Genomic DNA, 22,969 nt, shown 5'->3' with positions numbered 1-22,969 from the left:
AAGAAACATGAATTTGCCTTTAAGGTTATTGCTTTCATGTCTTTATCTGTGCATGTCAACATGCACTGAATGCTATCTGTGCTCTCACAGAAACATGAAATTTGCACAAAAGGTCGTTGCTAAATCATTGATAAATGTCAGCTTTCTGTTGGAAAACAACTTCCTCCCAAGATGTGAGGGATAATACTAATGCCAAAGCTGCTTTATCATACTAGGCATACACGGATTCAACGACGGAATAAATGTATTCCATCTTGTGAAATTAAACAAACAGGAAGATAGATAGATACTAATGCAATTTTGCCATGCTTCAACTAGTTTCATAAAAATGCAATGCACTAGAGAGTTAACCACCTGCCTGCTTCGGTGGGGGTGTATTGGACAGTGTACCAAGGACTTAATCTGGCTCTTTTGGTGCTAATTTTATCTTTAACCTTTTGGATTTTTTTTTTGCATTAAATTTAAACTGCACTTTTGCTTCATATTTTTTGATAATGCAGTGAAGTGTTTTTTGCAATATAGACTTCTGTAATAAATGTAAAACATTTCATGTGATCATCTACAATCAAGAAAAAGGATTTGCATTTCCTGTGGAAAAAATTGTTTTAATTGACTCCTACTCATCTCCTGAACATTGGTGTCATAAATTTAATATTTTGGTTTCATAATTGTTCCAAACTTACTTATTATCTTGGACGTTCACATGTGGCCAAACATTTATTTTCCCTCCAATTCAATTTGAAATGCATACACCCCCTGTGGAAGATTCTACACGGAGTGTGAATGGGGTTACCTGAATGAGCAACTCCTTTTGAAATCTACACACCCAGTGTGGGCGATTTTAATCGGTGTAGTGTCGCTGTCTTATATAATCGGTGTTGTGTCTTATATAATGGGGAAGTAAGGGATACAGATTTCAAATGGAATGGCGCAATGCAGTTGATTATTTTTCATGTTAAATAAATTGAAAGCAGCTAACATAGTAACATAAATAATCCTTAATTATTTCCTGGCTAGCTGACTGTTCAAGTGAATTTGATAGTTTGATTTGAAATATGAAAGCAAGTTTTGAACCTTTTTTTTTCTTCCTACTAGCATGTTATGGAACACAATTTTGTTTTTCCTGGCCAGAAGTAATAACTAAAAATGACAAACGATATTAAATTACAACTAGGAACAGACAAGCGAGACATTTCGGGGCATCAAATTTCAAAATAAAATTGCTCTTCAAGGAACAAATTTTATTTCACATAGATTCAAATTCCAGTTGTGAAAAACAGTGCCAAAAATGCGTAATTTATTTAGATTTTATGATGAACGTGCATATTTTAGCCCACTTAAGAAAACCAGCACACTGATCACCTGTTTGCAACATCCCTAAGTCATGTAAGTAGAAACCTCTATGATCATGATGATTCATCCAAATCAATATCATCAAAACCTACATTAATATGTCAAACTAAAATTTAGTTTGATGTTAGTGTTACATAGTGAATTCGGATTAAATTCAAGGCCCAGATTTGAGGATGAATTTATGTTTTAGATGAATGAAATTTGGTGTAACAGATCTGTGTTGTGTATCTAGCTTCATTTCATCATAAATTGGTTTATTTTAATGGTTTTAAATTGCTGTAATTTAACCAGATCTAGATCTGTTTTGGAGTTCTTGATAGAAAAACAACTAAAATACCAAAAAGTATACGAAATGCTATTAATTTTACCAAATGAGCTCTAAATAATCATTCCATTGCAATCTGAAACTAATTTTCAATATTTATAACAGCCCCACTACTTAGGTTTAATGAATGACGGACTGGTCATGTTTCCGGTCAGATTTCTCTAATCACGGTTCTCCTAGGATGCCAAATAAATAAGAGGCCATGTAAATTATGACTCGCATCATTGTCTTTACTCGTTGTGCTTGGTTTCCCAGCAAACTAATTTACAGAGCTGCGGCATAATACCATTTGAACTTGTAGTGTAATTGACTTTTTTGTTTTTTGTACATGCACCCCGTTCGCAGATGACTGCCCTGTGGTGTAGCCCGTGCGCTATCTTCCTGATAATGGCACGACGGTGGTGGAGTAAAAACACAGGCGCGATTAATGAACAGAGCGTGTCGCTAATTGATGTATCTTACCACAAAATGTTCTAGACAGTTCGGATAGTGATCCACTTTGAGCGAAAGTGCACGACAGTCAATTGTAGGAGAACAGCAAGCGTGAGCTTTCTGCTGTTCGTATTTGAAGAATATTAGTGTCTATGGTAGTGCCTTTGGGCATAACGCACCATGGAAATGGACATGTGCATGACGGTGAAAAAGAGGATTTGTCGCTCGCTGGGTTGATGTCACTCGATTCCACTGTTGTATAACATATACTGAAAAACTATACCATTCTTATATTAAAAACTTGAAGCATCTTTTCTTAAAGGGTTTCTATGTTGGTAATTTAAGCAGACCAGTTATGATTTGCTTTGAAATATATGGATTTGGGGAAATATGAGTTTTTGTGTTTATGCAGACGTGTGCGCTGTGCCGTAGCTTACAGGTTGTCGACATGTATTGTTACAGATAAGACGGATGAACTGAAAGCCACCGTCTGGTATTATTGGTTCTGTTGGGTTGTTGGCATATTTGGTTTTCTTGATGTCAAATATTTGTGCCAACATTCTTACAAGGTTCAATCTGGTCTGAAAACAAAACTGGATTATGTTTTTGATCAAATTGGTCATGACTGTCATTTTTGTCTGGGAAGGAAGAGGTTTTACATTGAACATGATTCATAGGCATGGTTTTTTAAATGTACTAAAATCACTGAAATTTTGATTTGAGTATAGAGTAGATGGACCAAGTCGATTTATATTGGCATATTTGAATATTTGACCTGTTCCAGGAATGCAGTTTCTGCAAGAATCCAAATCGATTCTCTCGATGATTCTCTGAAAATTAGTTTGCAATGAATCCAAATTGATTTGTGTAAAAATGCAAGCAATTCTTGTGGGTAATTAGATAAGAATCGATTCTTGCAAAATTCTGTGACGATAACCAAATTTTGTTATCCTAAGCTACAACAAAATTGCTCCCCTGCACCCATCACATTATCAGATATCCTCGTGAATCCATTTCCAGAATTCTTTCTGCCTAGCCTTTTTTTTTTTTTAAATGCCTAAACATTGGGAAAATCTGGACAAAAGCTACCTTCTGGCTAGGATTTTTTTTTAGGGGTGCAAAATTTCCACAAAGTTTGCATGCATAAACTGGACTTCAACCCCCTATAAATTGACTATTTCATGTTTGAATGGCTTTATAATTTTGGACATTATTGGGTACATTTTGTTCTCTGCAAAGTGGATTCTTTCTTCAGTTTGGGGAGGTGTGTTGCTACACGACTTTTCACTTGTAAATAAACTTGGTTTTTAGGCATAATGTGTAATACAAATTGTTAAGCACTGTTACTATAATATAGCATGTATCGGGTTCCATTGAGCTCTTGCAATTTTCTACTTAAAAATTAAAGAAATTGTACTAATATATCATTGCATTTTTTTCTCTTTGCCCAGGTATCATATGCACGGCCCAGCAGTCAGGCCATCAAAGATGCCAACTTGTACATCAGCGGTATCCCAAAAGACTACACACAGGCCGAATTGGACAGATTGTTTACCCCGTTTGGTCGCATCATATGCTCAAGACTTTTGTACGACCATGAAAAATCTGATGCATTACATTCAAACGACGAGACTGAGAGTGAGTTAATTGTTGCCAGCTGCTTGGTAAAATGGACGCAAATTTGCGAGAATTTTCATCTAAGAACCGGTTCAGTTTTTGAAAATAACAGCCTAAAACCTGGCATCCTAACAATGGCTGCCTAAGTGCACCTCTGTTTAGACCTACAATGGTATGCAAATCAGTACCGTTGTATATATTATTGTGAACGTCATTTTGGTTTACAAAATGTGACATTTTTGGACACGCATGAATTTGGCTCAAAACTGGACAAAAAAGACCCAAGTATAAAAAATATCAAATTATGGGATGAAGTCTGGACTGACTACTCCCAGATATTGGCCAAATCTAACAGAGCAACATTTTATGGATATTCTGGATGGATATGAACAAGTTCTTGCTGAATTTCTTGAAATTTTCCACTTTCATCTACTGGTACATATTAAGACCAGTTAGTATAATTCAGTATTGGCAATGCTAAGATCATTCTTCAGAGAGTGAAACTAATTGAGTCGTACGATGGCTTTTATTTTTTTATTTTAAAAATTATCAGCAAATTTCTTCTCCAGAAGGAGGGGGGGGGAGTTTGTTTTAACATGTTAACATGTTAACTAAATTCAGAAAGTATGTCATGAACTTCATGCATGTTGCATTTCATAATGAAAAGATGGTGCTTTTTTGTACTTAAAATGTGTTGCAAAGTTATGACATTAAGAACTTGTGATGCAAAATTGCTTGAATTAGATTCAATGAGAAATTGATCAACCATTCCAGTGTTTGCTAAATTATTTTGAACCATAATAAAAGTTTGTTGTCTTCCATCTTTACAGCTGGGCGTCCACGTGGTGTTGGATTTGTTAGGTTTGACAAGCGCATCGAAGCACAGAAGGCCATCGATGATCTACACGACACAATCCCAGAGGGCGGTACAGAGAAACTGACCGTAAAGTTTGCCAACAATCCCAGCCAGAACATTCAGAAAGCGCTCCAACAAGTATACATGAACTGTCTGTCACCGGGTGCAGCCCGCACACCAGGACGGACATATCCCACAGGACCTGTCAGACACGCCACACCCTGTATCAGGTAGGAATTGGACACACTTTTGTAGCCATTTCTACATCTGCTCAGTGCATCGTCTGCTAACTTCAAAAAAACCAAATCTGGTCTGAAAATTACCACCAAAAAAAAATTAAGAGAATTAGTTATATCAGCTTCCATATATGCTCCTCAGCTATTGCATGACTCAAAAGTACTTTGATTAAAGTGGAAATTGTTGTGATGCTATATATTTTGTAGCTGTATGTATATATACACACACCTTGATTTAACAATTTAAGGAGTTGCCATATTATAATTCTTTCAATGGCAATCGCAAATTGGCGTTAATTTGGAAAATGTACAAAGTTCCTTGAATAACCAATACATATACATCTTCATTGCTATGTGCAATTGTGCATCATTCATTGGAACCTGTATGCATCATCCATTGAGTCCCATCATTGGGAATATAATAAATCATTTCCATTTTCAGAACATGTTTGCTTGACTGAACTGTCTGTCTGGGGGAGGGGAATGGATTAATGCAGAAAGTACAATTGTCACATTAAAAATAATCTCACTAGGCTCGAGACTGTAGACATGAAAGTGGGGCTAGACATGCTTCGTAAATGCATTTCCAAATGCCGAATGTTCTGCATTGCTTACCCTTTGAAATAAACATCAAAATCTGGGACCAAAATGGGGGTAAAAAAGCACAAGAATTTCCACTTTACTTGTAGTTCCTCCTTATAGAAACTTGCACACAAAGAAATTAACCAGAAATCTTGTCTTGTGATGTTCTGCAACCATTATTGCTGCGTGGACCATACATACAGCGTGTACGTACGTCGTTGTTGTAGAACTCTGCATCTAGCATACTGCAAGATTAGTTGTGTGTGCATTTTAGTGTAGAAACTTAATGAATAGGAGCTAGATGATAGGGGAGATTTTGTCAAATAATTGATATACCAGTTAACCGCAGGTCGTACAACCAATGTTGTATGACAATTACTCCCTTTGAAATGAAAATATAAGCGAGCAGATTTATGCAGTAAATAAGGCTGTGTGTTTATTCCTGCCAACCCATGAGCATTTGAAAATGAAATAATAACAGTGATTTTTATTAGCAGACTAACAAGCAATGAGTCTTTTTTATGATTTATAATAATACTACACTTTTCAGAAATTAACAATAAACATGTCTTTTTTTAACCTGAATAATAAGTTTTAATCCAATTTTGTAATGATGAATGAACAGCGAGGCAAAGGTTGTTGCGTACAAAATGAGCCAATTTAATAAAACGATCAGCATTTTAGGCTCAAATTATCCCATGTTGCCGTATCTAGCTTGCAGACAGACTGGGTCTCCACCAAGAGACCGTATTATTTCAGTTGCCATGCATCGGCCAGCTGGAAGAATAAGCTTAAATCAATAAAACATAAGCAATACTGAAGAAAATAAAAACCATAGTTTGATTTGGTTTCCGTTGTTATATCCAGGCATATTCCACTGATGAAAATAAGTATCATAGGCAATTTTGTCATTTTTGGTGGCACACTTCAAAATCTTGGCGTTAAAATTTGAATTTAAAACTGGTCGTTTTTAGATTGGCAGTTTTGGCACCCTAAATGCCTTTTTAAAATCTGGGAAATAACTTAATGTTCATCAATTTCCAGATTTGAAGTGCAAACGTCTTAATAGTTTTTAAGTACTGAATGAACATGATAGCAAGTAGATAAAGTTCTGTGACCTATTGGAAGCCTGTACTGCGGGAAGGAATCAAAAAGATATCTTTGGACACCTCTTTGCCATTATCAAAGATAATAAACCAAATAGGTGTTTAGATTGTTTCAGTTTGGCACATTTTTTGCAAACTTTTATTTTCTCCAATGACATGAATCATCCTATATACTCCCAAAATGTGTTGTATTGGCTCTCAATTGTACCTATACAATTGGAAATATTGGCAGATTTGGGCTACATCCAAATGTAGTCCAAATGACCAGCCAGTGAGTATCAATATGAAGGTAATAAATAATGTCACGAAAATTTTGTCAAAAATATGTGGCAATATTGTCATATTTAGCTACCAAAGTACAGGCCTCTATTTTATAGGCTCCCAAATAACAACATTCTACACTTTTGTAAAAGTGGGACAAAGAGTTATTTCACAGATTGCATAATTCTGCCGAAGTAGAGATCGAAGAAGCCCTTTTGGTTTAATTTTTTTACTCGTTGTTGGAACCAAATTGTGAACATGTTTGTTGCCGACCCACCATTTGACATCAATGATGTTTGCAACAAAAACATTCAACTATGTTAGTCATCAATTTTGCATTTCAAATTTCTATTTCCAAAAACATGATCTTGGCTGTTATGAGAATGTTCTTCCATTTACCATGCAAAATATTATACAAAGTTGTTATGCGGTCATGCTACTCTGCAAGTCATATATCTTTGGACATGAATCGAGAAACTACTTGCTATACCAAATGCATCATTACTTGTTTCATTGTGCATGACGAAATTGGGGCAATGTCCGAAGAAAGTACGACTTCAAGTTTAGTAGACTACAAGGCCAACCAAAATATCCTTTCACCTCCCATTCTCGCTTATGTTTATAAATTGCCTGCCCCTTCCTTTCTGCCCCCTTTGTCCATCCAAATGAGTAAATACAACACAACACAATGTAGTATAAAAGCAAAGACCAAGTTGTTGCTCTTGGATCGCCCACCACCGTGATCTCAACGTAAGCCATTTTTGTTCACAAATGCTTGGTACCTATACCTCCCAGGTGGCAGCAACTGTCTAACAAGATGCAAGGACTGCTAGGAAAAGTCATTCCTCCAAAAAATGAAACGTGAGTACCACCCAAACCATACAACGAGAAAAACCGACGATGACGCTACAGCGTTGTTGTTGCATACGTACGTGCATGTATCGCCCAACCCACAAGTTTTGAGCTTTTAAGTTTCGATGGTTATCTAGTCAACTTTTTTTTTTCAGTTCCGTATTTTTTTTTAAGCATTCCTCAATTTGGAAGCTGATGTTGATTATTGCAGACAAGGGTGTTGATTGTCTTGCTGTTTCTCTTGCTTTATTGTTCCTGTTAGTTTATTCTTTTTGTGTTAACCAACATTTTGTTGTTGTTGCAAGATTTTTTTCCTATTATACACAAATTCATCACTTGAACTATCATAATGATTTGATGTTGTTTTCTAAAGAAAAATTTATGTTACCAGTGGTTGCACTTTACAATTTCACTAACATGATCTTATTGCAATGTTGGCAATGTGCCTATTCCAAATTTCTGAACGATGAAACTCGCTCCATAGTGTGATTAAAAGCTTGAATGTGTGATAAATGCTTGGAAAATACAAGAAAAACTTTCAGCCAAGGGGAAATACCAAAAAGCAGACAATCCTAGCCTTGTGTGCTACTATTTCATGTTGGCTTTCCAAATAATGAATGTGCTTATATTTGGCAAATTTTTATTTTGATGACACCAACTTGTCTCCTTTCCCCCATGCGTCCGATGTTAATCTTGCGTTTACTTGGCTTGCACTTGTTTTCCATTATATAGCATCTTATTAGTTGTAATGGCCAGGTGAAAGGATATTTGGGAATTGACATGTTTTTTTATGATTTTTGTTACATCTTATATAATCCCTTCATTTTGTTCTTTATTCATTGCATTTGTTTGTTCATATTCATTCGTTTGTTGTCTTGTTCATTCGTTAATACCACAGAAACTTTCTTTTCCTTAGTTTTGACACTCACCGAATTGTATTACTAGCAGTTGTCTGACTGTGTTTCACACCTTCTGGTCTATCATAACTGGAGTGGATCGAGCTCCGATCAAGTTTTCATTTTTTTTACTAAAATATCGATGTTGTGGTGGCGGACACCAAACCTAAGGAACGGAAGCCACTTTGTTTTCCTGTTTATCATCAAAATGCTTTTGTTTTATCGATATGTTCGATTAATTTGCCTTTTTTTCACTTTCGCTGCATGCAGACAAAAAAAGACAAATGAAGGGGTTTGCAAAGTGTCCCTCCTCCTTACATTTTTTTCTGTTGACAAACATCTCCTTGTGTGAAACCTCATCTATTCTCTGCACATTTATTTCCTTCTAGCACGGAAGAGTGTAAACTAACTGTCGCGCAAAATCCCATCTTAACTTTGCATTCATACATTCCTACCCTCATTTACGTTTTTTGCACAGTGACGACAATTCAAACCACTGTACTACTAAACTCTCCTAAACTTGTGTCATAAATTGATCCAAAAACCCTCGAGTTTTATTTTTTGTCTGCATGTAGCTTTACTGTTCTGTTTTGCAGTGGGGACGTACGTGCGGTGTGCGTTGCGGTTATTTCCTGTAGCGCCATCTGTTGGCTAAATGAGTGAAATGGGGATTTGCAATCACTGCCTTGTACATGCATGCGCCTTATATTACACAGATATAGTTGCTACGTCCATCGTCGCTCGCTTTTTGTGATATTTTGGTCAATGTTGTGGCATGTATAATCGTACAAATGTATTATGCCTATTATATAATCAGTAAGACACCTATGCTATTATAAGGTTGTCTAAGCCATCTTATCTTTTAGGAATTCATAAATAAGTGTTTATAAAATTAAAATAAACCTACAAATCGTCCCATATCCAACATATCAGATAGTGCAAATAATATAGGATAAAGTCAATGTTTAAGGCAGTATCGCAAAACGCCATTAGCTCATTTTTTTTTCTCACAATTCCTCATAAATTTCTAAATAAGGCTTCATATTACAGACTGGTGATCATTATTTCAGCCACGCAACAGCTCCGGTTTCTGGACACAACCGACCAAACCATCCAATCTTTGTGCAACCAACCATCAATTTTTACCTCCTTTTTAATACATATTTTATACATTAGCTTAATTTCAAAAAATTATTCTCCAAGTGGTTTTTGTTTTTTCTTGAAATACAGTAATCCAACAACCACACCCACCGGCTTTCAGGACCCTACTAGTGCTATAATTGGCACAAAGAAGAAACAGAATGGTCAGTTGCGTACAACGGTGCTGAACGAAATTAGGTACAAAAATTTTTCAGCTCTTAGTATTTCTCTAACCAACCACACCCATACCACTCCTGCTCAACATTTTTTTGGCATTGCAACAAAATCACTAAAATATTTTACCCTCCATCAACCTCGGTTTGAAATGAATACAAAACGGAGGGGTGTCCAGAATTGAGAATCCGTTTTTAGCTGTTTAGGCTGTTTTGGACTAGTTTGATCTATTTTAGTTGACCTCCCTTTTTCCATACCACTGGTGTTCTCCAGGCCTTTTGGGACTAACTTTGATTCCCATTTATCACAGGTTCTCCCCGTTCCGACATGATGCCGCCGTGTTGCAAACCATGAGTGTACAGGCTTTGACCAACAACGGACACGGCTGGTGTATCTTTGTGTACAACCTTCCACCTGAGACAGAAGAGGCACTTCTCTGGCAAATGTTTAGTCCATTTGGAGCAGTCACGAATGTGAAAGTAGTGCGTGATTTCAACTCCAACAAATGTAAAGGCTATGGGTTTGTGACAATGACCAATTATGAGGAAGCATTCCATGCCATTACCAGTCTCAACAATTATCCTCTCGAAACCGAGTACTGCAGGTGTCTTTCAAAACCAATAAGCAGAAGTCATAAAAAGCGCCACCAACTTTACGCAGGGTAACTAACAAACTTTAAAAAAACACTGAACTTTACATGGAAGCGTCGACTTGTGGGTAAGCAGACGCACGATGCAATGGGGTTCGCAACGACTACCATCGACAACGACATGAAAAAGATTTAAATGGAATTATTTTAAAAAAGCTTTTTGTGTCCGCTACAAGCAGATCTTAGAATCTGTGAAGTTTTGAAATGGATTAAAAATATTTCAAGGGACAGATATTTCTGCCTGATTCTTATTGCTTTTAATTCGCCCCTGGCATTTTCTTTAATTGGGCTATAATTATTAATTACTATTATTAACGTTTTACCATCTTATGTTACATTGTTAATTGTTAATCTTTATGATGTTTAGCTACATGGGAGCTATTTTTTTGACTTTGTCCAATTCAACCATTTGTCATGTTTAAAACAAATCAAAAAATATTTTTCTGAAAATTCCAGAAAGTGTGAAATCCACTTTTTTTTTTTTTTAAATGTGGAAATAGAAAATGATTTTGCAAAAAAAAAAAGTTGAAAAGTTTTTTCACTTTTAAGAATGGAAGATGTGACAGTTTTTGATCCATTTAGTAGTTGTTTTACGCCTAGGTCTAATCTGTAGCTAGACAATGCATGCTCAGCATCAACATAATTTCTACTTTAAATGTCAATTGTGTTGTTGTAACGGTTTCTTATAATTCTTCTTAAAAAAAAAAAAACACTTTATGAACATATTTAACTTCTATTGATGAAAAAATTGAAGATTTTAAAAACACTTTATGATCACTGGGTATTTACCAGTTTATTATTATAGTAGTTTCTAATGATTAAGTTGTGATATTTTTGTTGTTGTTATGTTCTGTTGTTGTATTTTATAGTGACCAGATTATTAAGAAAAAAGTATCTATATATATTATATGTAAAAAAACAAACGGAGGAATACTGGCCCAAGAATCTTTCTGTTAATATTTTACAGCAATTTATTTATTTCGTTGGCACAAAACTTTTTTCGTTGCATTTATTTTGGGCTCTATCTACTGAGTTCAGTAGTAGAAAGAAAGAATCAAGATTTTTTAAAAAGCAAACAAAAAATGAACCATTCCATAAAAAAGGGGCATGGTGCAAAACTTATATTGCTGCCTATACAATGACATGCAACTACAAACTGTACTATTATATACCGTCGTATGCCACTTATCATTCATATACAAGGGTTTCTTCTCCAATCCAGTGCAAGCCCGCCTTGGCGTCTATTTTTCTAAAACTCAAGCCTAATGTAATTTAAGATTTGTTTGTTTTTTCTTTTCAAAATGTGAAAAAAATGCAGATATATAAGATGAAAGAAATAAAAAAGGAATAAGAATAAAGCAGCTTTAATAGGCTTATACTGGGTTGAAGGAGAAACGTCTTGAACATTGTTACAATATACCATGTTTATTGCATGTCATCATGGGGCAAATAGAATGAAAAAAATGTTTAAAAAATAACCAAAAGTATATCACTCTTCCTGATTTTTTATATCCACTACAATTTTGGATAATAAAATAGTAACAAAAGGTTGTAGCTTGGGACCATAAAAAAAAATTCAATGGTATCAAAGCTTCGACCAATGTCAAGAAAAAAAAATTCAACGCTCTTCCGTCTCTTCAGAAACAGTTTTCGAAGTCTCCAGTTCCAGGCTTTTTTCCCATTTAATAGTGCATATCGCATGTATTTGTATATTTCTGGTCACAAAAATTTAATGTAAATATACCATGGATGTTTGTGTGATTATTATCGTCTCCAGTGAAAAAGATGTTTTACTAAAAAAAAGCAGGGTGTAGAGTTGAGAAAATAACAATGATGTTCCAATGCCCTCCAATCGACCATTTTATGGCAAATTTTGAAATTTAAGAACTTGACAATCATTAACATCTATATAATAGGCCTGATGGGCAAAATTGGACACAATTTATTATTTCTTGTTCTATTTGGCCTCTACAGTTTTTCCTTGTAGATTTAATTATTATTATTATTATAATTATCATATTATTATTATGATTATGATTACTATACTTGTTGTTTCTTTTGTGGTTTGTTCATTTGTGGTCAATGTTTCTTTTACGCATAAATTGCTATTATATATTTAACTTTTTGTCACAATATTATAAAAAACATTTAACAAGTTGCAATATGTAGTAAACCTGAATTCTAAAAAAAAAAAAAATTAAGCAAAGAAAAATATTTGGGTGCTACTGAAAAGTGAATGTAATGCTTACTGCATATCTTGCCCAAGTTAATATATATTTGGGCTTAACTGTTTTTCACACACGTCTTATGTATATTCATATAGGTATTATTATCCTTTTACATTTAGAGAGCAGATTTAATCGTTGCTACACTTAATTATTATCTCGCCACTGTGTAAACATGACGACACAGTTTTAATAAGAAAAAAGATTTAGCGTCAAACTGTAGATGTCATGTCAGATCATTAATTATTACCTCTTTATATTAATAGTGAGTGTGCAGAAGAAATAAGTTCTGTGTAATATCTGTGTAATATTTTATTTCAATTTCTTTCTCTGTTTGTGGTTCTGTTTTGTTTTCACGGCTTGGATTGCATACCCAAAAAATGACGCCTGGCAATCTTTGTGAAAAACAAGAGTATATATATATATTATATAAAATGATTATGCCTGGCTGTCAGTCGGTCATGTCTCATGAGCTGTGTGGTATGGGTTCCAAGATATTTAAGCTTAATACCGTTAATGCAACGTTATGACTTTAAAAAATTATGCCAGAAACTAAATCTTCCCAGATTCAAGTTCAGTGTATTATTCATGTTAGTTTTTGAATAATTGGTGCTTGCAGTTTGTTTATCAAACTAAATTACCAATGCTAACGATATTGTCGAGTGCATTGAACTATGTTGGTCAATTTTCAATATTCGTGTGCAGAATTCACAATGGCTGTTCGGCACCGCAGCCAAATTTGGGATCTTCCGTCGATACGGTTTCAATACTTGTTAATGAACTGAAGATTTATTAATAAAAATTAATCTTTGAATATCATTGTCAATACATTATATACCATCACAATTAGGAACAGTCAATTGATTCATTTACAAGAAATGACTAAACTTTGATGGTCGTCGATCGAAAGATCAAACAAAATTTGGCTCCATTGCCTGGAGAAAGGCTGAACTTGGGTCTGGAAAAAATGGTCGTGGTACAATTTGTTATTTTAATATCAAAACTCTTCAGTTTTTGAATTATGGAGGCAAACAAAAAATTTTGAACGTTTTGTAAAAAATGCAAGTTGCATTTGTAGAAACCAGATTTTCTGTTTTGAGTTTAATCAAATTGAATTTACAAGTTTTGATTGTATAAAATAAGTAATATTATTATTAATAACTTTGTTTTGCCTTCATAGTCGTCATGGTGATGCGTAGGTCTTGGTATTTTACCCGTGTAAAAACAGCCCTGCATTTTACTGTTTTTACTCGAGAAGATTTTCAGAAATAATTTAAAAATCAGGTTTTCAATAATTGCAGTTGATTTGACAAGTTTTCAAAATTTGTAAAACAAATTTTAATTGAATTTAAAAGCAAAACTATTAACTATGCCAAAAGATTTTTTTTTTTTAATTTTGGAACCACAAAAATATTTTTACTTGTGGTCTTTAATAAACACGGTGTGTGTGGTCCAAAACGTTTTGTTGAGCAATTTGATTTTTAATTCGGATATGGGCAAACAATTTTATGGAATTGCAACAATTTTTAATCTATAAAGGCAAAACTGGTAAAAATCACAAATTTCAAAGAACTGCAGCAATTTTCACACAATTTGCCTCGATTTATGAAGAAACTGTAGAAATTGGGGTTGCATATAACTATCGGTCACCAATGCTACAATAAGTATATGCTACGGTTAATTATCCACCAAAAAACTATATTGCAAAGCGGGCATACTCTCATCCCCCGATGCCATTGTTGACTTGATCCATCACTACTTGTGTACAGAAATATTTGATATCTAGAATCTAGATATTGTGCTATGGCTTATGTCCAAGATAAGTGTGATGTAATAATAGTGGGGATTTTGTACTCGATGGTAGTTGGGTTATTGTGGATGATGGGTACTATTCATCCTGGGCTTTAAGAAGCAAGCATATTTAATAACAAATTGCCCATTCCACACGGTCTGGATTACAACTTCAACTGCGTTATTTTCTCTTCACTAGGTAGAGCGTAATGTGCACAAGTAGTCATGCAGGCTCTCCATGTGAAGAGAAAATGGCGCAGCTTTTTTTATTGAATAAAAAATCTGGACTTGTTTTTTTTCTTTGTTTTAGTGCAGCATGAAAGCTTTTCCTCCATGGTCATGTGACACTTTTTACTGTTTAAAACGTATTAGCAACAAGAAAATCAATTTTCCAGTTAAAAAACACACTTTTTTGAACATTTTAAATGTTGCTCTTGTAGCAGACGTGTTTGCTTCTGATTTGTGCATTTTCAACTTGTTTAGAAAAACAAAATGGGATTCGTGTTCTGGTTTGGTTGGGCAGTTAGTGTTCAAATTACTTACAGAATGGGTACTTACTCACTTCATGCAAGCACTGAATTGCAATTACCTCTTTGCTTGCCGATTTAACCCCACTCTTCACTAGAGTTTAGAATTTTGAAAAATTCTGTTATAAATTTCATTCTTAATAGATCTGCAATAGATTCAAAGACTTGTAAAATATTGACCCGTATCAAATTCTTGCAATTTGCGGAAGTTCAATGATTCATAATTTTTCATTTTGCAAAGTATGCATACGAACATTACTACGTTCCCGTTGTATCACTGGAGTGGAGAGTGAAGTTAATCGGAGCAGTGAGAAAATTGCATTACATGCTAGTAGTAATTGGTGTATAAATGCAAACATTACACCAATTCTCTCAAATTCAAATCACCAAGCATTGGTTTAGGGTTCACTTAATAAACAGAAACCCACCTTTGTGGAGTTCTACTACCGTTGCTACATTTTTAAAGCCACTTCTTTTTAAACTTACCTTGTGTGCCACAGGGTTTCATATTGGGTCCACAAAGTGGGCTACAAGTGGCAGCAATCACTGGTACAACTCTTACAAATGTAAACTACTTTTAAGATAAGGGATAAAGTTGATCTTTTGAACTGAGAGAGACGAGGGTATTTGTTAAACTCTTATCCCCTTAAAATAATGCAGCTTTTGAGCAATTGGACACATGGTCTTTATATGCACACATTTTTGTACAATAAAGTTGTACATAACAGAGTAAAAAGAAAGTTTGTACTGTACAAAAAAAAAAAATTAAAAGTTAAGTACAGATGTAGCTACTAAGAATGGGGTTTTGGAGGCCCAATCTAGGGTCCCAACTTTGGGTCATTTTAACAGGGTTTCCACACAGATTTGGACAAAACATTGAATACCAAAAGTAAGGGTTAGTGAGATATTTTGTATTACACCATTGACTAATGCGAAGTTGCCAAGCAACATGTTATAATTTTTCCTTATTGGAATGTAAGAATGACATGAGTACAAGTTGTCGGTCTCTACTGTATATTTTTCAATTTTGAGTGTGGGCAAACTAAAAAAATAGTCCCCCATAACTCTTTGGCCTAGCCACACACAATTTTTGTGTCAGTATTGAAAATATTGTGCCGATAGGGCAAAAATGAATTCAGTTTCATGTTCCAAGTAATTGTGAAATAAAAGAATATATATATATAGATATACTTGAATGTTTTTTAAGTTACCATTCGGATGAAATGGCAAAATTTTACATCGAATTCTGTGCATTTGTTGACAACGAATAAAATTCTTGGAATAATTTGTGGTTGCATCTTGTCAAACAGGACTGCCACACCAACTTGTGTGTGCCACAGGGCTCCAAATTGGGTCCCGGAAATATTTTAGGTAGTCGTATTGGTCGGTGGTGTGATATGAACGCTAACCAAAATTGAAATCATGTGCAATTGTGATAACCAGCATCAATCACCTGATGCTGTTAAATTCACTAGACTGAGTCAAATTGTTAAAAGGACATTCTCCGTTTCCATGGTTTCTATGGCAACGGGCAATGTTTTGGTAACCTTTGACCCTGTCCATAGGGGAGGAAAAGCGTCTATGCAAGCATCTCATCCCAATCCATGCCTAGAATCATTGCTGAAAAAAAAGCTAAATAAACATTTCTAAAGGTACAATTGCGATAAATGTCAGTTGCGCAAATTATGATGAAAAAAAACTATTTAAAAAAAAGATTTTTTTAAAAAGCCTTGATCATTGATCACTAATATGGGTCTGATGAGTCATTGCCTGCACTTTATTCAAAATAAAAACTTAGTGGTTGTTACCATTGTTAGGCAGCTGCCAAATCCCTAGAGCTCTAGCTGAATCCTGCTGCCTCATCCCTAGGTGTGTGTTTTAACTGGAGTCGCTGGCAGGATTGACCTCTGACACTGATATTCTCATCTCCCAAGGAAGTTGTCACCTGCTTGAGATGGTCAGATCGCCAGGTTTATGATCTGATACGTGCAAAGTAAGAAGTAGTTGTGTGTGGACAAGTAACCAAATGGGAAGACGATTATAGTAATAGTTCAGAGAACTTTGCATAGTGGAAATGAGAATATTGGTCAATATAGTATTGTCATCAAACCGGTACTGCACCAATCTTGTGTCATTCATTATACAGGGTGGACTATAAAAGTCCACACTCATGAAGTGCTCATCAATATGCAAATGGTTTGCGTTTGGGGTACAGAACCAAATCGATGGTTTGAAATGAAAAACAAAGTTGGTGCAGTATAGGTTTCTACTACTGACATTTTTTCTTAATAGGAGATGCCAACCCCTGTTTCAAAGTTGGAAGAGTATAAGAGACAGCAGTAATGTATGGAATGGTGCTGGGAATACCGGAAATCTTCCGTTATGGCAAAGCGATATATCTCTTGCTAACCTTGTACTTCGTTTGGGTGGTGTTTGTTCCAATGAGAAGGTGCTAAAAATGAAAATAACAAGAATTGCCTTGACCAAACTTCAGTTTTTTGAACGGGTCGTAAGGGAAGGATAATTTGGTCATTCCAGTATACAGCCCTTGTGGATGTAATTTGGAAATGGAGTAATGATGTAAAAAATGGTATTGGCAGAAGAAATTTAGAGGCATTTTGCTATCATATGGGAAAGTATAAAATTGCATGATATGTCGTTTTGCCATAGAAGGGCGGAAGATGGAAAGTGATGCAACACTACTAAAGTGGTTGCGGTGAATGATTAATCAAGTCTGTCCAAGAATGCAAACAGTCCGAAGGAGAACTTAGATATGGGCGGGATTATGCTATTTGCTTACATTGTTGTTAATGGCTACACATTTGTACTTTTTACATGTTGATAGTGAAATAAAACAGCAGAAAACTTGCTGTTTAAGAGTTTGTCTTGTTATGATCTTTTGTCTTATTTTTTAAACTGATTTTATATCTATCTGTATACAGGTTGATGAAAATGGTGTCCAAAGTTGTTGTGAAGTTCCCATTTCTTTCTACAGCCCATTTTTGCTACGATTTTAGAGTTTAAAGTAACCCTATGTTGAATTTTGCAGTGGCAGGTTCGAATCTGTGCATTTAAACGGTTTCATTACTAGCAAATGGACGGATTGGGTAGGTGTACACGAATCGAATATGCCCGTGCGAAATCCAACATGGCGTTACTTTCATCTTGAGACTGGACAGAATAAATACCATTTATAATGTGCAGTAAGCTAGAGGAAGAACAATTTGCCATCGTAGTGCGAAGTCGAAATAAGATTGTTGCTTAGTCAACTGGTTCAGGTTCACGCTAGCGTTGTTCAGAACCTCAATCAAAATGATCACAACACATCAATGCTATCAGGTGTGCAAACCGGTAACCAGGGTACGACATTCACTTCGATGGCAAGTGCTGGGTATTTCCGCTCCCCTATTTCAGGCAATGGTTAAATGCCTTTGCCCCAAACTTCCAAGATTTGCCATTTGTTCATAATTAAACTGGCAATATTTCAAGGGTGCTTTTCCAAAACTCGTTCAGCCTACCACCATATTGCTAAATTTTGAGCCATTCAAAACAAAATTGTGCCATATCCTGCTATATCATTGCCATTTCAAAATACCAATTGGCATATTTCTTTTTAATCCGTAAATATGGAAACGGTTTTTCAATGGGTTTCTAATTTTTTTGAGCAGTATAGAGATGCTCAAGAAAAGAAATAACATGGTTGTAGGCAATTGTTTTGCAAAAGCATACATCGATGGTTCAGAACCAGAAAGCTGTAACTTGCTATGACCAGCTCTCACAAAATGAGCATGAAGTTGGCTCCTTGCTTTGGTATCGCTATTTCCGCTAATGTCTTGTTTTGATTAATGGACTATTTCTAAACACATCAAAAGAAATAAGTCCCCCTCTGAAAATTTCGTCGTAACATCGTAATCGTAAAGTAAAACTTTGTACCAATAAAACTTATTTGGAAATAATTATAATTGTTTACTAAGTGTTTTGTGAAAATGAAAGATTTCCATGGTTGAATTGAAGACAAAACCTGCCCTTTCCAAAAGTCACAAAGTAGGCATTATGCTTGTTAACTGCAAGGTGTATTGGGACAAGGAATGGAACTGGCCATCTTACAACTCACTGTGCTGAACTCTGCACCAAGGGGATGTGCTTGGCCGAATGATCAAGAATCGTACACATTACAGTAAATGTCCACTTGGTGAGGATTTTAAACTGCACTCGAACACATGGGTTTTTTCATTAGTAACAAGCCACGAATCCACTTTTGTGACAAGCATAGGCTTTTGAAAAGAGCAGTATTTACCTTCAATTTGGGCTCATTCGTCCCTGAAGTCATTGCAATCTCTAATTTTCACACATCATTTAGTAAACGGTCATATAATTATTTCAAAGTTTTATTGGTACAAAACGAAACCTTAATGTTATGACGACATGTTCAGAGGGGGACTTATTTCTTTTGATGTGTTTATAGTGCCCTGGCTTATTTTGTGGGAGCAGCTGATTGAGAGTTGAGGCTTTCTGGCTCTCGAGCCTCTATGGATGTTCAAATATTGCTCCATTTTGATAGGTCCAGATTGGAGCTACGTCCAGTTGACAAGGCCAAAGAGTGAAAGTCCTCATGTTACACATTGGTAATGCAATTGCCATTTGGGGATGGGCAATTTGCCATTTTTGTGACATGATCTCAATTTTCTTCACGATGCTGTATTTAGGTTCTTAAAGATATGGAATCTAGAAGCTCATTCTGTGGACATTTTGGGATTTGGAGAATTTTAGTAGTTCATTCAATATTCTCCAATAGGCAACTATAATCCTTTGAATATTTTGGAATAGTACTGAATGAAGGATCTACTGAAATTTGACTTCCAATTTATGAAATGCCTAGGAATTTATGGGAGATGTTAATTGCCATCTTGCGAGTTCTGCTAGTCTTCCTGGGAAATATTTTTAATTTCCATCCAGCCTTGGTGAAAGTCCTTGGCTGAAGATTCTCTTCATTGGTAGTATTTGGTACCCCTTACTGGATATTACGTGTTCAATTAACTTGGACAGGTTTTAATTATATGAAAGTGGTCAGTTTATCACGAAAAGTCAATGTAGAGGTTTTTCTACCCAAAGAATTCTACATTGAAATACATTTTCAAAATGAGCTTCACAATACCGGTAATCAGTTTTTGTGATTTTATACAGGCTGCTAAACCCCATTTTGCAACTGCTGTCAAAGCTCAAATAGGCCAAAATTGAATTGCAGAAATGCCTAGGAATTTTGTTGAAGATTTATTTATCTTATTAGGTTCCAGGGTGCAAAAACCATTTTCATAACATTTAAGGAACAATTAAAACATTGCATCTTGGGTAATTGAACACTAATGTTGTTTTTACAACAAAAGCAAGAATCAAATGTATTGCATACAAGTGAATTGTCACTTCGACCATTGAGAAGTGAGGGAAGAAAGTTTTCAACGTAAACACTTGCAAGACCCATCTTAAGCATACATGAATAAAAACATTTTTCATTTCGCAACCTGCGATTTACACGAGTCTGTGGACTGGTAAGGAGCATCGGGAGATTCCCAATGGGCTGGGGACAACACTGAAGGGAAAAATACATTTAGATCTACATTTGGGCCATTTCAAAGGTCCCAATTTTCCTGGCAGCTATGATAAGGCCATGCATTTTGAACTTTTCTCCCTTTTATAAATATTCACCCTGCCATATGAACAGTACACATTTTCCAATAGGAAATTGTATGAAGAATCTAAATATGCCATTAAAAAGTGCAAGTCGAGGGTATGTGACACGATCTGGTCCATGCAGGCCAAAGGCAGCAAATTTGAGATCTAGATAAAGGTAAAATTGTGGGGTAAAAAAAACACTAGAAAATGGACGTCGCAAAAGTTCAGAACTTTGGAACCAAATATGCTAGACCTTTGGTGTTTTCAGTATATGAGCGCTAGTGTTTGTATAAGGTATAATAACTCAATTAAAAAAATGCTTTCTTTGGCCTCCATGGACCAGATTGTGTCGCATATTGAAAATACAAACCAATTTTGCACACAAATTACATAGAGTGCACTTCCACTCTACCACAGGGTCTACCACCTGCTCAATGTTCCAGATAGGATTAGTAATGTCCCAACCAAATAAATTAATGTTATTTACCGAGCAAATAAAAGCTTTAAAATGAGACCATGTACAGAGTTGTAGCTTATGTTCTTGGCGATGCAGAAAAGCGAGACACTGCCCCTTTTTGGGTGACAAGTTAAAAAAACATGGCTATTATACGCTTTCATTCCAAGTAAACACCTCAAATAAAGAAAGTCCGCAGTCATGTAACCCGTCCAACACCAAAACCTGATCTTGTTATGACAATTTGATTGAAAAGGTTGTGTGCAGAATCTTGTTAGCTGCAATTTGATACTAAATTTGCTACCGAAAACTCTATTCAGAGAGATTGATACCAGTACATATGAAATTTGGTGCATTTTCAAAAGTTGCAAATTAAAAACGGACCACGCGGACCTGTAGAGGTGAATGGCAGAGCGCGACCATTGACAGCCCGAAACAACCGCTAGGTCATATCGATCGCATCGTGCCCTAGTATTCATCAGTAAAGCACTGTAGCAATCCATGTGTTTTAAATTAACAATTGAATAAAGCGCGCACTTGGGATGGTCGACAGGGGCCCATCGTGGGCAAGCAAGCTTTACCATATTGCCAAGCTAAGCAATTTCGACCGCGTGCTTCGTTTTGATTTGCAACTTTTGAAAATGCACCAAATGCCATAAACTGGCATCAATCTTTGTCACTTTTGAGTGTTTGGTAGCAAATTTGGTATCAAATTGGAGCTAACAAGATTCTGCACACGATCGTATCAATCAAATTGTCATAACAAGATCAGGTTTTGGTGTAGGACGGGTTACATGACTGCGGACTTTCTTTATTTGAGCAGTTTATAAAGTCCTGTGGTAAATGCAGCAAAATGAAATTTAAGAGGACTTGACGACATGTATCAAGATCAAGCAAAATGAGTCATTAGTTGAGGAAAATGTCTTAAGTTGAATCATGTGGTTTCTGCGATGCAAATTATTTTCACGTTGAATGAAATATTAAAGCCTTACTGTATGATCAGTTTAAATAAATTTCGTTAATTTGTTTCCCCGAACCCAATCTTTTGGCATTTACACGTTTCATCTTGCACCTTTATTTTCCAAAGTTTTGGTATTTGTAGGAAAACAGAACATAGAGCTCCACCGTTAAATGGTCATATAGTAAAATTGTTGTTTTTTGTTGATTTATCTTGTATTTTGGCCTACAAAATTGATAGCTTCCTATTTTTGATATATAACAGTCCTCGAAGTAAATTATATAAATCTAATGATATATTCTTTAAGTGTATGTAGCAGGGAGGAAAAGCCGACGGTCAATTGAAAATTTTGACCTTTAATATTGAAGATATGGATTTTTTTCCCAAAAAGACCTAATTTTTTTTGGTGTTTTGGAAAAAAAATCCATATCTTCAATACGAAAGGTCAAAATTTTCAATTGATCGTCGGCTTTTCAACCCACCTACATACACTTCAAGTATAAATCATCAGATTTTTTAAAGTTTACTTCGCGTACTGTTAAATATCAAAATTATCAATTTTTAATGATTTGCCATAAAATGTGTATTAAATTGCTAATTTCAAAAATTCAAAATTATTTAATATCAGAATGACATTCTTCGTATTCAGAATGCAATTCGATATGTCTGATGTGCTCTAATGTCCTAAAATAAATACTGTCCAAACATTCATACCCCAGCCCTTAAGATCAGATGTAACACAAATTCACTTCATTGTACTTCAATTTTACTATTTCTCAATTTTAGCAACCAATGACTGGTTTTACTTTCACACAAATCCAAATACAACACCATGAAAGTTCAGTTATTTTTAAATATCAGTTTT

At 35.3% G+C, this 22,969-nt stretch overlaps 1 protein-coding gene across 1 annotated transcript in view; it reads left to right on the top strand.

The window, feature by feature from the left end:
• The window catches only part of LOC140147516 (ELAV-like protein 3), a 68,985-nt gene extending 51,081 nt beyond the window's left edge, over window positions 1–17,904 (top strand). Inside the window, 6 exon segments of the mRNA XM_072169300.1 lie at window positions 3,562–3,748; window positions 4,558–4,813; window positions 7,564–7,629; window positions 9,747–9,854; window positions 10,141–10,415; window positions 10,418–17,904. Of these exon segments, the coding sequence (XP_072025401.1) occupies window positions 3,562–3,748; window positions 4,558–4,813; window positions 7,564–7,629; window positions 9,747–9,854; window positions 10,141–10,415; window positions 10,418–10,467 (942 nt within the window). The 3' untranslated portion in view covers window positions 10,468–17,904.
• Window positions 17,905–22,969: the final 5,065 nt, after the last annotated feature.

The sequence above is a fragment of the Amphiura filiformis genome, chromosome 1, assembly GCF_039555335.1.
Source record: "Amphiura filiformis chromosome 1, Afil_fr2py, whole genome shotgun sequence".
NCBI classification, from domain to species: Eukaryota; Metazoa; Echinodermata; class Ophiuroidea; order Amphilepidida; family Amphiuridae; genus Amphiura; species Amphiura filiformis.
This window is presented reverse-complemented; position numbering and strand designations above follow the sequence as displayed.